We start from the raw sequence: 14,615 nt of genomic DNA on the forward strand, positions 1-14,615 counted from the left end.
AAATCTAACCCCCTTAAGTACTCATCCCCTAGGTAAAACAGTCAAGATCATAGGTATAAAAATGAAACTACAATGTGTTGAATCGGAACCTACCTAACTAATAAAAACCAAAGATTTAAGTAAGCTAAAGGAGAAAAATCTATACAAATCTCTAATAAGGAAAATCCCCAAAGGCTTGGTAGCCATCATAATGAAGTAATGAAATTGGGTTGTTAGGATACCAAAATTAATTAAGTGGAATTAAATGGAAGATAAACCCTTTTGCTGTTTTATTTAGCATTCCGCTAACAACCCAATTTCATTACTTCATTATGATGGCTACCAAGCCTTTGGGGATTTTCCTTATTAGAGATTTGTATAGATTTTTCTCCTTTAGCTTACTTAAATCTTTGGTTTTTATTAGTTAGGTAGGTTCCGATTCAACACATTGTAGTTTCATTTTTATACCTATGATCTTGACTGTTTTACCTAGGGGATGAGTACTTAAGGGGGTTAGATTTTGATAAGTTCTTTAGTGGGAATGACACTGATGAAGACTGCACATTGTAGTCGAAATACGTATCTGTCATGGATACCAAAATTAATTAAGTGGAATTAAATGGAAGATAAACCCTTTTGCTGTTTTATTTAGCATTCCGCTAACAACCCAATTTCATTACTTCATTCACTCTTTCACGTAAATTTCGTGGTTGACAGTCCCGGAAGCTATGAAAATGCTGCTTTTCAAGCCACAGTACAGATGGCTTGCCAAACCAGATATTTCTTTGCGAACTTTGACTGTTTCATGTGCTTGAAAACATCTGCTACCTTTCCCCTCCTTTTGCCGTATAAAATCTTGTCCCGGAAGCTGCTTGTGGTCGGCTTTGACGTAGGTTTCGTCGTCCATTACCACGCAGTCAAACTTCGTCAGCATCGTCGTGTACAGCCTCCGGGATCGCGCTTTGGCCGTCGTATTTTGTTTATCATCGCGATTTGGAGTACACCCAGCTTATTTGCGGCATCTCGGAGAGAGAGGTTAGGGTTTCGCTTGAAACTACCGGCAACTCTCTTTGTCGTCTCAGCGGCTTCCGGTTTTCGATTTCCCCCCGATCCAGACTTCCTGGCTGTCGACAAACACTTTAATTACATTTGTAACGGTTGATTTGGCAACTTTTAGCGATTTTGCCAACTTTGCGTGCGAGTAGCTCGGATTTTCGCGATGCACGAGCAAAATTTTGATACGCTGCTCTTCTTGCTCGTGCGCGTATTACGGATATAAAGGACTGAATTTAAAATTTGTTAAAAAATAAAACGCAATTTTGAAGTTTATTTGGAAGATACCTTGAGTAGTCAAAAGTTTGCTGGCACATGTTGGGGGTCGTGAGCAATCCTGACATTGCTGAAAATTATGATAGTATCGATTGCGGGGTTGCTAATATAATAGGATGCTTTGTTGATTGTTCATTAATTCTTGATTGCTTGTAATACTTATGAATATTTTAGGTGGACAAAAAGGCGAACTAAGACGTGGACGCCTAAGCTTTTTCACATTTATATTGCTGTGATGCAACTTTAAACTCTAGAAATTTATATCTGTAACGGTAACCAGTACAATTTTGTTTGAAAACTTGGTTAAATTGTCATATTAAATTATCTTAAAGATAAATCGTCCAGCTCAAACCTTTGTAGGGGTAAGAGGTGGGACCATTATCATTATCATCATTTGATTAACATTTCTCAAAGTATGAGTTAGGATTAGATGAAACAAAATTGGCAGTTATGATTAGTTTTTAGACCATCCTGGAATAAAGTTCACAGAAGTCACAAAAATCGACAGTTTTATTTTGTTTTCCTCCCAATTGTGATGATTTAAAAAATATATATTCACAAGTAAAATTTCTAACACCCTAGAAACAATTTGAATTCTAATTGGAATTCCCTTCAAACTTTCACCATCTACTGATTTTTTCGAAATTCAGTGTTGGTATTCTCATGAAACCTCGCACTTCAGTTTATTCTATGTATAAAATACTTTGGTTATATTCATTCAGTTCCTTTGGTAGTTTCTTCAGATTTACCTTTAAGCATTTTTCAGAAACCTTTTGAAATTCACCTCCGACCTGCTATTAAAGTTTGCTAATAATATTCTTGAAATTTTCTTCAGAACACTCCTAAAAATTTCCTTAGAACTTTTTTTACCCTTCTTACAAAGAAGGGTATAGATATCACTTGAAAAACCGACTATCGATCCGAGGCCCGGAGGGCCGAGTGTCATATACCATTCGACTCAGCTCGACGAGATCGGAACATGTCTGTGTGTGTGTGTGTGTGTGTGTGTGTGTGTGTGTGTGTGTATGTGTGTATGTGTGTGTATGTAACGAAATGAATGCGCTCACGTTTCTCAGCAACCGCTCAACCGATTTGGACAAACTCGGCGCCAAACGGTTTTGGAATCGGTGAACCGGTTCCGGAGATATGGCCGGAATAATATCCGGTGAATATGGGCCTTTACGCTAGATTTAACGGAAAACGTATCAAAACCATCATGCGACACATCAAATTACTACAGAATTCAAAAATAAGATGAATGCAAGTCGTGTTAAGTGTTCCAGCCCACATTGAACACACTTGGACATGTTCCGGGTACCCCGGGGAAGTTGCTTGAATATGAATTGAACTAAAACCCATTAAATCACATTAAAATACGATGATAAGGTGATTGGTAGTCTCACCAAATAGACTACACCCGGATACATTCCGGGTACACCCAGGCAGTGGCGTAGCGTCACTGGATGACACGGGGGGGGGGGGGGCTTGGTCACTGATAATGACAATAAAATAAATAAACTTGAAGATAAAGGGTCTGATCACACTATAGGTGGATAATTTCGGGTTTTTTAAATTCTTGTTAGAATGTTCTCCCTAAAACTCCCTAATATTTATGAAGAAATTATCGCTCGAGCTAAAAATGTCTTTAGAATTCTAGCCAACATTGTCAATCTTTGAAGTGCCAGACTGTTTAAAAACAAGCAAATTATTTTTTCGAGGTTACTGAAATAATTAATCTGATTCGAAAACTCAAAAAATGTGGAAGATAAACATTAAAAAAAAATTGACAAAAGCTAGTTCAACTAAAAATTTAAACTTGTTTCTAGATACATGAAACCTAAAAAAAATATTTTGCTGCTGAGTTAGTTGCCCCCCCCCCCCCTGGCTATGCCTATGACGTAGCCTGAAAGAAGAAAAAATGGGATTTATTTTAGAGCTTCGAAAATGCCATGGAAAATCTCCGCTGATTTTCGACTATATTCTTTCAGATACAAGTAAAAATGACTCCTGTCGATTCGATTTGCCATGATTGCCTGAAACTTGTTGATATTGTCGGGGGCAACCAAAGAGAAAGCCGATAACGAAAATCGTTCAACGAAGATTAATAGGCCCTTTCGCCATGTTACTGAAGAGAATTACACGCTTCCGTTCCGGAATCTTTGGCATAATGCCTACACAAAGCCCGGGCCGGTTATCTGATTGAACGACCAACAGTTTCCATTTGTCTCCGTCATTCGTTTTTCCGAGACGATAAATGTGTCCTTCTTACGTCAGGAGCGTGTTAGTCGTGTATCCTGCGTCAATATTGCTTCGCTTGCAATATTAAACTAAGCTCTACATTGAATGAATAGGAAAACTAGTGGGTTTCAAGTTTTCTATCTACGTAAGAGTAGACATAAAAGTCGAGTTGCTTTTCACGATAGATTTAAAGAGTATTTTTCTTTAGAGATTTATGGCACACCGCAGTATCAGACCTCGCTTCACATGGCACATTTCTTAATAAATAACCTTATTATCAATTTTTACAACCCCTCGCTTCGGTTCTTCATTATCCTTCTGCTGAGTTAATAAATCTCCGTATAATAGAATCACATTTTTATTCATTTAGGGGCATGCCTTCTATCCATTGCCAATTCAGACGAAGAACAGATGGACCCAAGACCCCGAAGCGTACTTGGGAATGTCCTACCCGGGCGTCTGTTTAGGTCGACAAGAGGACCGTTGGGAAAGTGTTTCTTGAAGCTTGCCAACGGACTTTAGGCAGTGTAGAATGCCGGAAAATTGTCTGTTCCGGTTCCGGTGAAGCCAAAGATCTTATTTCCGTAGGTCACGTTTCCCGGAATGCTATTTTATGAAATGGAACAATTTCTTATCAACTAGTATTAGCTCACCACCAACCGTAAATTAAATAATCCCAGGAAACATATATGTACCTACTACCCATAATCAGATAACTGTCCCATATGCATATGAAATCAAGCAAAGATGGGACTGATATGCAATTATATATATACTACCTAACTACACTGCCAATAGATAGACCGCCCTCGCAAGTAAATTATAAATCAGTTTCCCGCATACTAAACTAATCACATTCATATGGGCATGTAATTTATCTAATAATGTTGGTATGTACATATGTCTCTATCTCCCAGCCACATAATTCTATTAATATGTATGCAGCTACTGGCTGCTGCGCATACATACATTTTTATCACTTTACAAGCAGATGAATCCTGCTCTGTGATGCGGTTTTCTTCCACAAGCTCACATCACCTCAGCCATCATGTCTCGCATCTACGTGAATGGGAACCAGCTGGTAGACTAGACCGAGATTCAAACCACTGAACAGAGTAGGTTCCATATCGCACCGGCGTTATATTGAGGAGAGAAACCACGTTCAATTAAGCTATCGCATCCCGAGTAAAGTCGGTTATCAAAAATCAAATTATTTTTTTGAAATCATGTTGATATCATTATTATTTTTTTAAATTTAGGTTGAATTCACAGTTTGATATTGTTTTGATATTTCTAAAAAAATTAACTGTAAACACATTTTCCCAATACCTTCATTGATTTCACGGTGCCGTAAAACGGGGTTTTCTTTGATAATGCGGGTAAATTTGATAGTAGAATATAATGACTAAATGTACCTTCTGCACTATTTTCCCATTGGAAACATTAGTTCCATTTTGCAACTTATGGTATTACCTTTGCGATAGGTTAATCTATGACGAACTTCAACCACGCAACTTCGAAGTCGTAGCACTGCAGGAACTTTGCTGGACGGGACAAAAGGTATGGAAAAGCGGGCATCGATCGGCTACTTTCTACCAGAGCTGTGGCATCACCAACGAGCTGGGAACCGGCTTTTTAGTGCTGGGTAAGATGTGCCAACGCGTGATTGGTTGGCAGCCGATCAACGCGAAGATGTGCAAGTTGAGGATTAAGGGCCGTTTCTTCAACTACAGCATCATCAACGTGCACTGCCCACACGAAGGGAGACCCGACGACGAGAAAGAAGCGTTCTACACGCTAACTTGAAAGTACCCATTAATGAGTAAAAAAGAACCCATTTTTTAAGAAAAGTGGCTTAACTCATTAAATGAGTAAAACCGAGTTAACTCATTAATGAGTATTCGACGAATACTTCAAAAAATGGGTATTTTGTTTTTTCTGCCCATGGGTAAAAAGTACTCTTTTTTAATGTTTGCTTCATGGAGCTGCCTGTTATTAAATTTTAAACATTTTAAACTAATTGAAACGCTAAAATTGTAAAATGTTTTCATAATTTTTATTGAACCAGAATCAATATTAAACGGATCCAAATATGTATTGCTATTTCTTATACATTCATTGACCAAACGAGGCATTAAGTAGTGCTTCCGTAAGATCGTTTTCCTCATATGATCACTGCAGGAATCAGTCCGATGATGGATGCTGCTAATCGAAAACGTTCAGATAATTGAGCATGTCGTTTTCCTTCTCGAAGATCTCCGCTGATCTGGAACAGGAACACTTGTTAGAATTTCAGCATGGTTTCATGTCTTTTCCTTACCTCGTAACAATCGGAACTGCCGTCCAAAGCACTATTTTACTGTGCTCGTTTTTAGCCTTAATGAACATTGGCTGAAAGGAATTCACTGGCTCAATCACATCTACGTTGTGTGATCTTATAATAACAGTACTAGTCGGAGCATTTTTACCGAGAATCTCATCGAGAATTTCGACCGATTTGCAAGAATGACAACACATTTCGCAATCTGAATACTCCGTGCTTTTATGTTTTCAGTTCATCAAACTGTTGACAATGATTATTGTTATTACCAATTTTTTCTGCCTTAAGATATTTTCAAAAATGAAGAAAAAATACCCTTTTTAACCTGATGAAAATAACCATTTTTTGACATATAAGAATAAATATAAGAAATGAGTACAAGATACTCATTAAATGCGTACTTTCGAGTATGCGTGTATGCGCAGCTGGAGCAGGTGTACGATAGAGTCGGTGTATAATGAGTCACGCCAAGAGTGAAGCCAAGTTTACCTATCGAACTGTCAAACCAGCTACCTATCGTGCAAAGTAAACAAACATTACGATGCTATGAAAGGTCCACGAAAGGTATTGCAATAAAGTATAAAATATAATCGAAGAAATGGTAATAAACACGCAGTGAGCATTCAATTGTCATGGGATACGTTTGGTAATGATCAGTAATGAAAATTTCTACTATTTTTTGTTAAGATAATTTGACAAAATCACTGATATAATGATTTACTACAGCCGCTATTATTTTTTCTCGCTAGAAGTCATTTGAAGTTGATGTATAAGTCCTCTGTACGCGATGAACGCTTCCAATAGGAAAACGAACGACGTCATCGAATGGCGCATCCTGATTGGCTGACGCAGCCGGTGAAAGAGTATAAAAGTAAACAACATTGTATTTCATGTTTCATTCTGTATCCTGCATTTAGCCATTGAAGAGGAAGCAGCGAATAAAAAGGCAGAATTGAGAACAGTGTCTCATTCTTTTCGTCCGAGAACGGAGATTTCCCGAGCATTCGTGCTTCGTCCAGTTCCTGTTCGTTCATCCACTGGTTGCATGTGGTGATCGATTCATCTTCCATAAGTTCCACCTAGTGGACACCTTTAAAAGAGTTGAACTTTCCTGTTTCCCTGCTCATCGGAGCCTTGTGTTCGGCAGTTTTGCCGTGGTCCTTCGAGAGAGAGAGAGAGAGAGATCTATTTCGCTGGCAGCTGTAGTGGTTACAGCTGTTGGCAGCTCAACGACTGGTGGCTGAAGAGTAATCAGCGACCCATCGTTCCTACGCTGTCCGCTGTGGTGTGCGCAGCCAACGGTGCATCGTCCCTTCGCTGGTAGCTGTGGTGTGCACAGCTGTCAGTGGCTCATCGTCCCACTACTGGTGGCTGTGAGGTGCACAGCTGTCGGTGGCTTGATCACGAGTTGTGTCGTGGTCCTTCGTTCGAGAGAGGCATCCCGTCGCTGGTGGCTGTAGCGTGTACAGCCATTGGTGACTCTTCGATCCATACGCTGGTGGCTGTGAAGTGCATAGCTGTCGGTGGCTCGATCACAAGGTAGGTTTTCGTCTGTGCTGTTGTGGTAAAGGGCAATGATCTACCCCAAGAGAGAGTGAGTACATAACATCCTCTGTTGCCAAGTTAAAAGAAAGGGAGTCTTTCGAAAACCGTGTTGCGAGTTCAACTGTTTTTCTCTTGGCGTGACTCATTATACAACCGACTCTAGTGTACGACAGCTGTTCGCAACGGGACGTCAAAATTGTCATCGGCGACAAGAACGCTCAGGTAGGACGGGAGGCAATGTATAGACCGGCAATCGGGCCAAACAGCCTGCATGCCGTATCGAACGACAACGGCCAACGATGCGTGAAGATGGCTGGAGGGATATCCGTCCCGCCATAGGTAGTACCATAGACGTAACTCTAAGACAAGTAGGTCCCGAAGAAACGTGCTCAACTTTTTGGCTCACCTCTGGTACTATCTTCGGTCCCAAGCTTGTCGAATCACCCCTCGAAACATAGGAAAAACCAATAACCCCTCATTTTATCTGTCAAACTTTCATAGCGAATCAAAACAAACATTGCGTAGTACTAGAATTTCGACTAGAATAGGGTACGTTAATCGTTTGCTTGGGACCAATAGGCTACTAAAGTGGTGAGCCAATTTAAAATCGTTAGTTTCATATTGATTGTTGGTAGTACTGCTGCAGCGGCACTATGTACTGCAATTCCGGACCGAAGAAATGACTGGTTTGATTGCGAATGCAAACTGTTATTAGAGGAGAAGAATGCAGCAGGGCGAGAATGCTCCAACACCGCACGAGATTGAATGTGGAGCGATACAGACAAGCGCGGAACAGACAAAACTCGGTTTTCCGAAGGTAGAAGCGTTAGCAGGAAGACCGAGATTGCGAGGCGATGGAAAATCTGTACCGCGTAAACGACACACGGAAGTTCTACGAGAAGCCAAGTAGTTCGCGCAAAGGCTACGTGCCGCAAGCCGATATATGCAAGGACTTGGACGATAACCTTCTCACGAACGAGTGTGAGGTGATTGAGAGGTGGAAGCAGTACTATGACGAGCACCTCAACGGTGAAGCAGCAGAAAACGAAGGTGACACAGCAACATACCTTGGAGCACGCGCAGAAGACGACAAGCTACCGGCCCCTGCTCTTCAAGAAGTTGAGGAGGAGATCGGTCGGTTGAAGAACAACAAAGCAACTGGTGTAGATCAACTACCAAGTGAGCTATTATAATACGGTGGTGAATCAGGAGTGGATGGAAGGTGTCGTCTGCCTAATCTACAAAAAGGGCGACAAGTTGGATTGCTGCAACTACCGCGCGATCACACTGCTGAGCGCCGCCTACAAGGTACTCTCCCAAATTCTATGCCGCCGCCTGTCACCATTTGCAAGAGAGTTCGTGGGGCGGGAATTCATGGGATTCATGGGTGCCCGCGCTACCACGGACCAAATTTTTGCGATTGGGCAGGTTCTGCAGAAATGCCGCGAATACAACGTGTCCACACATCATTTGTTCATCGATTTCAAATCCGCATACGACACAATCGATCGAGATCAGCTATGGCAGATTATGCACGAGTACGGATTTCCGGATAAACGATTGGTCAAGGCGACGATGGATCGAGTGAAGTGCGTTGTTCAAGTATCGGGGATACTCTCGAGTCCCTTTGAATCTCGAAGGGGGTTACGGCAGGGTGATGGACTTTCGTGTCTGCTGTTCAACATCGCGTTAGAAGGTGTGATCAGAAGAGCTGGGATAGACACGAGTGGCACGATCTTCAGAAATTCCATCCAGCTTCTAGGCTTCGCCGATGACATTGACATTATGGCACGGAACTTTGAGACGATGGCGGAAACGTACATCAGACTGAAGGCTGAAGCTAGGCGGATTGGACTTGCCATTAACGCATCAAAGACAAAATACATGAAAGGAAGAGGTTCTAGACAATGTTAGCCGCCCACCCCGCGTTCAGATTGACGGTGACGAAATCGAGGTGGTCCATGAGTTCGTGTATTTGGGCTCACTGGTGACCGCCGAAAATGATACCAGCAGAGAAATTCAAAGACGCATTATGGCAGGGAATCGTGCCTACTTTGGACTCCGGAGGACGCTCCGGTCGAATAAATTTCGCCGCCGTACGAAGTTGACTGTCTACAAGACGCTGATTGGACCGGTGGTCCTCTACGGCCACGAGACCTGAACTATGCTCGTGGAGGACCAACGCGCCCTTGGTGTTTTCGAACGGAAGGTGTTGCGTACCATCTACGGTGGAGTGCAGATGGATGACGGAACGTGGAGGAGGCGAATGAACCACGAATTGCACCAGCTGCATTGCAAAAATTGGGCGACTACCGCACCGAATGCCGCACGACGACCCAGTGAAAATGGTTCTAGAAAGCGACCCAACAGGAACAAGAAGAAGAGGCGCGCAGCGGGCAAGGTGGATCGACCAAGTAGAAGGTGACCTGCGGACCCTTCCCAGACTACGAGGCTGGCGAAGTGTGGCCATGGATCGAGTAGAGTGGAGCCGACTTCTTCGGACAGCAGAGGACAACAAGGCCTTAGTCTGATTGGTAAGGTAAGGTATTACCTTTGATAACGTATAGCGTTTCCATATAGTAGGGGAAATGGCTCTAATGTTGGCCTATGGATCTAAGATTGGACCCATCGCTAAAAATCTGCTATTTATCAATTTTATCTAGATGAATGCGAATAGATTGGGAAGGTACTAATGGATATTTTTGGTCGTTATTGAAAATTTAGTCGATTGCTGTATTCAGATATGGGCCCAAATTAGGGCCATTTAGGCCGACTTTACATCCATTTCCCCTATGTGTTACATATTTCCAAATATCTGAAGAAGAAAAATTTCTTGTTTTTCGTCTGTTTGAAACGGCACTCAAACAATCACTTATCAAATGTATTTCTGATATAACCATCACTGTCTTCTTATTGCTTATGATGTTTCTGATTAAATACTTATTCAAAGTTTCATGTTTCTTGAACTAGATTGTTTGAGTTTCACGCATATTTTTTCAACATTATTCGAGTATTATCAAAGTAACCCCAAAACAAAAAAACTGATGTTTGGTCACAAGACAAAAAAAAAGAGCAAATGAAATAATTTCTGTTAAACGTATTACTAATGAATTGACTCTAGGATTCTCAGTACTTGTTTATTAAATTGTTGTTAAAAATATTTAGAATATAATTGAAAAAAAGCATCAAATTGACAAATCAATTTCGTTACTTCATTATGATGGCTACCAAGCCTTTGGGAATTTTCCTTATTGGATATGTGTATCGATTTTTCTCCTTTAAAGGGTGTCCACGATGAAATTGCCACACTATGAAATTGCTCTAACTTTTTAACCGTTGGGTAGAATTTAATGAAAATTTGGGTGGATTTAGTTCATAGTGCATTATTTACATCCTGCAAGTTTTAAAGTCCTGTGATCAAAACTCGCGGAAATGGAGTCGAAAGAACAGCTCGTGCGTGATAAAATCTTGCGCATTCATCACGAGAACAAGGATCTCTCGCATCGTTCCATCGCTAAAACGTTGGGAATCGCGAATTCCACGGTGTCGCGAGTGATTAAGCGGTTCGAGGAACGGTTGACCACCGATCGGAAGCCCAGAAGTGAAGGAAAAAGTATTCCGTACAACAACAAAAATCATAACCGCGTAGTTGGGGCCTTCAACCGAAATCCGAACGCCTCCGTTAGGGATGTGGCTAAGAAGCTGCACCTAAGCCGAAGTTTTGTCCAGAAGGCCAAAACTAAGGCTGGGCTTCGAACGTTCAAGGTACAAAAGGCCCCTAATCGCGACGAGAAGCAGAACAAGTCCGCCAAAACCCGTGCCAGGAAGTTGTACCTCAACATGCTGACGAAAGTTGAATGCTGCATCATGGACGACGAAACATATGTGAAGGCCGACTTCAAACAGATCCCCGGCAACCTGTTTTTCACGGCCAAGGATAAGTTCAGCGTTCCGGAGCATGTCCGCACTCAGAAGATGTCCAAATTTGCGAAGAAATTCCTGGTTTGGCAAGCCATCTGCACGTGCGGGAAGCGGAGTGCACCTTTCGTGACCCAGGACACGATGAACGGACAGGTCTACATAAAAGAGTGCCTCCAGAAGCGGCTGCTTCCTCTCCTGAAGGCCCACAACGTCCCAACAATCTTCTGGCCGGATTTGGCCTCATGCCACTACTCCAAGGACGTGCTGAAGTGGTATGCGGACAATAAGGTCAATTTCGTGCCGAAAATGTTCAACCCTCCCAACACTCCGGAGCTCCGCCCCATCGAGAAGTACTGGGCGATTATGAAGCAGCACCTTCTTAAACGACCTAAGGTAGTGAAGACAGTCGAGGAACTGAAGAAAATATGGGTTTACATGCAAAAAACGGTTGATTCACAGGTTGTGCAGAATCTTATGGCCGGGGTTAAGGCCAAGGTGCGGGCATTTGCGTATGGACTGTAAATAAAATACGAGTAAAATGGTAAAATGAAGTTTAATAGTTATTTCTCAATCCCTGAAAATTTGATGGCAATCGGATGAAAACTCGAATTTTGCGAATCAATTTTGTTTGTGGCAATTTCATCGTGGACACCCTTTAGTTTACTTAAATCTTTTTTGCTATACTGAAACCTTCGTCATCTATCACGAAGTTACGCACTGTATTTGATGCATCTGCGAAGTCTACTTCTGGTCTATCCCTAAACCGACCATACAAGATCCTTTCGTTGATATATGCGTCTGGTTTCGAATCTATCCCGTCGTTTTTACTGGAGATGTTTCGAAAATGTTCAGGATGATTGCAGTTAGCCTTGAACATACCAAGTTCCTGCGTGTTTTCTGGAGATCCAACCCTTCCGCTCCGTTGGTGATTTTCGAGCTTACTACAGTAACGTGCGGGACGGCGTCAGCACCATACTTGGTCACTCGAACATTGAGACTGTTAGTACAGAACGAAAGACACGCATTTCCAAGGACGATACGATGCATAGACCTGGGAGTTGTTTCATAGATACGTCAACTTAGTGAACCGTACGGGATATGCACTGAACAATTACAATTACTGTTAACTCGACCACACGGTTGTCAAAACATGTTTTCAAGAATGCTTATATCACAATATCAAATCTTGTTTTCATCTCTGCTCGGGATGTGCACACATCCTAGTAAAACGCTGTCCAGACTGGAGAGTTATAACATGTTATAACGGTTGTCAAATAATTGCAACACAGAAACCACCATCAATATAGCGCTATAACATGTTATAACCGAAGAAACGTGTTCAACTTTTTGGTTCAGCTCTGGTACGCTCTTCGGTCCCAAGCTAATCGATTCACCCCTCGAATCATAGGAAAATTAAACTTTCATAGCAAATCAAAACAAACTTTGTGTAGTACTAGAATTTTGACTAGAATGGGGTACGTTATTCGATTTGCTTGGGACCAATAGGCTAGTCAAGTAGTGAGCCAATTTAAAATCGTTAGTTTCGATTGATTGTTGCTATAAGGCTGCAAAGACGTTCAAATCACCATCCACCTCCATCATGTTCAAAATTGAACTGCATGCTATTGCAAAACTACAGAAATTTATGTAGGATCCACCCATATCGGTTAAAACTGAACCTACCTCATAAATGGGTAAACTATGTTGGGAGTGACAAGTTGACAAATGAGCGACGTTGATCGGATTCATGTCAGCTTAGTCTACCCATTTTTGGGTAGGTTCAATTATGACCGATCTGTGTGGATTCTACCCAAATTTGGGTAGTTTTGAAATAGCCTGTAGAGGCTGATGATATTTTCGAAGCAATTGCTTTTCCTCGCATGAACAGTCGATTACCTACATACACCTGTTAATTGATTATGAACACCTTTCCCCAGAAAGCCGCAGGGTAATAATCTACGTATTTCCTTTTATCTTTCTATCCCACACCTACGGCCTAATCATCGGACGACCCAGCAGACTTACGGTGAAGCACTTCCTTTCTGAGGCTGAATCGCAAAGCGCCACCGGTTCGCCCAACACGTCCCGACCGGCATCATCATCGTCGTCACCCCCAGCAACACCCGCAGCATCCTCAACGACGATCACGGAGGCAGATAGCCGTCCTTCGTCCTCAGCAGCGGCGGCGCTCGAGCGTGGTCGAATTTCACTGGCCGTCGCTCAACAGCTGACCAACGTGGATTCACCGCTGTCGGCAACATTCGTCTGTCTCTGCGGGCCCAAACCATTCAACGAGCTGAGCTGTCAACATCTGGAGCAAGCCGGCTTCAACATGTCCCATGTACACAGCTTTCAAGGCTAAGCTGGCGGGTAGGTTCGAAAATCCTCGACGATTCCTTTGTCTAAAAATAAGAATAGTAAAAAAGCAATTATTCCCCGCGAGTCGAGGGGATTCATCAGTGGTTAAAATTTAGGTCAAACCAACCTTCGCGCTCTTATTGCTCCTTTCCTAACATAAACAGCAATCATCCATTGGAGAAAAAAACCCCCCTTCCAATCAAATAGATCGCGTCAAATAAACCGAACGATATCATAACTTACAGGAATGGAACAAAAAAGCTTTCAGTCATTAAATGTGGATCCACAACCGGACGGTAGTTAGACAACTCAGTAATCAAAATTAATTGGAAACAGTTAATTGTTGGTCACCCCAACCCTTCGACATCGCTTCGGTGGTTTTAAAAAATAGAGACGAGAAATGATTGATGTGTAAACAAGGAGCCAAAGTCAATGGAAGTTGCTTTCTGTTTTTGTTTTCTTCTTTACAGTGTCCTAACATTGAGCAGAATAAACGAGTTTCCGCACGAAAATTTGAATTCAAAATTTATGATAATCGTTTGACACTTGGTGAACATCCAATAAATTTTGCAAAACTTTCCGCGATATTTCCCGAACAGATTGAGACGTCTTAGTTGCCTGTCAGAGCTTTTGTAAAATCCGCGTCCAACACTCCAAAAATGTCAAAAATGTGTAAGCAAAGTTGTGTATTTCAATGATGCGAAACAGACTATAAAATATAATCCATTCAGAGACGTCGCGTGACTCATTTGTTTATTTAGCGTTGAAAACAGAGACGACTTAAAGCTGGGTTTAAACAGGGCAAGTCAATTGATCAAGTCAGTTGAATTCAACTGACTTGAACGCGAATTGAACGTGTAAACCATGCCATTCAACTGACTTGATCAACTCACTTGAATTGAAAAAAGTTGAACCAGGCTCAACT

General features: G+C 41.9%; 2 protein-coding genes across 8 annotated transcripts in view; one reads left to right on the plus strand and one right to left on the minus strand.

Annotated features, from left to right (window-relative positions):
* The window catches only part of LOC135710930 (cytochrome b5 reductase 4), a 223,083-nt gene extending 208,615 nt beyond the window's left edge, over nucleotides 1-14,468 (plus strand). For 5 of the 6 annotated variants that reach the window (XM_065233649.1, XM_065233652.1, XM_065233650.1 and 2 more), the window contains exon 6: nucleotides 13,349-14,468. In XM_065233649.1, the coding sequence (XP_065089721.1) occupies nucleotides 13,349-13,694 (346 nt within the window). In that variant the 3' untranslated portion in view covers nucleotides 13,695-14,468. The remainder of the gene's footprint in view (nucleotides 1-13,348) is intronic. The other variant, XM_065233648.1, reaches the window with a different exon arrangement.
* The window catches only part of Naus (Nausicaa), a 364,485-nt gene that overhangs the window by 283,443 nt on the left and 66,427 nt on the right, over nucleotides 1-14,615 (minus strand). The gene's annotated exons all lie outside the window — the stretch shown is intronic.

Source organism: Ochlerotatus camptorhynchus, unplaced genomic scaffold, assembly GCF_037179485.1.
Source record: "Ochlerotatus camptorhynchus isolate MF236.1 unplaced genomic scaffold, CSIRO-AGI_Acam_v1.1 ptg000406l, whole genome shotgun sequence".
Classification (NCBI taxonomy): Eukaryota; Metazoa; Arthropoda; class Insecta; order Diptera; family Culicidae; genus Ochlerotatus; species Ochlerotatus camptorhynchus.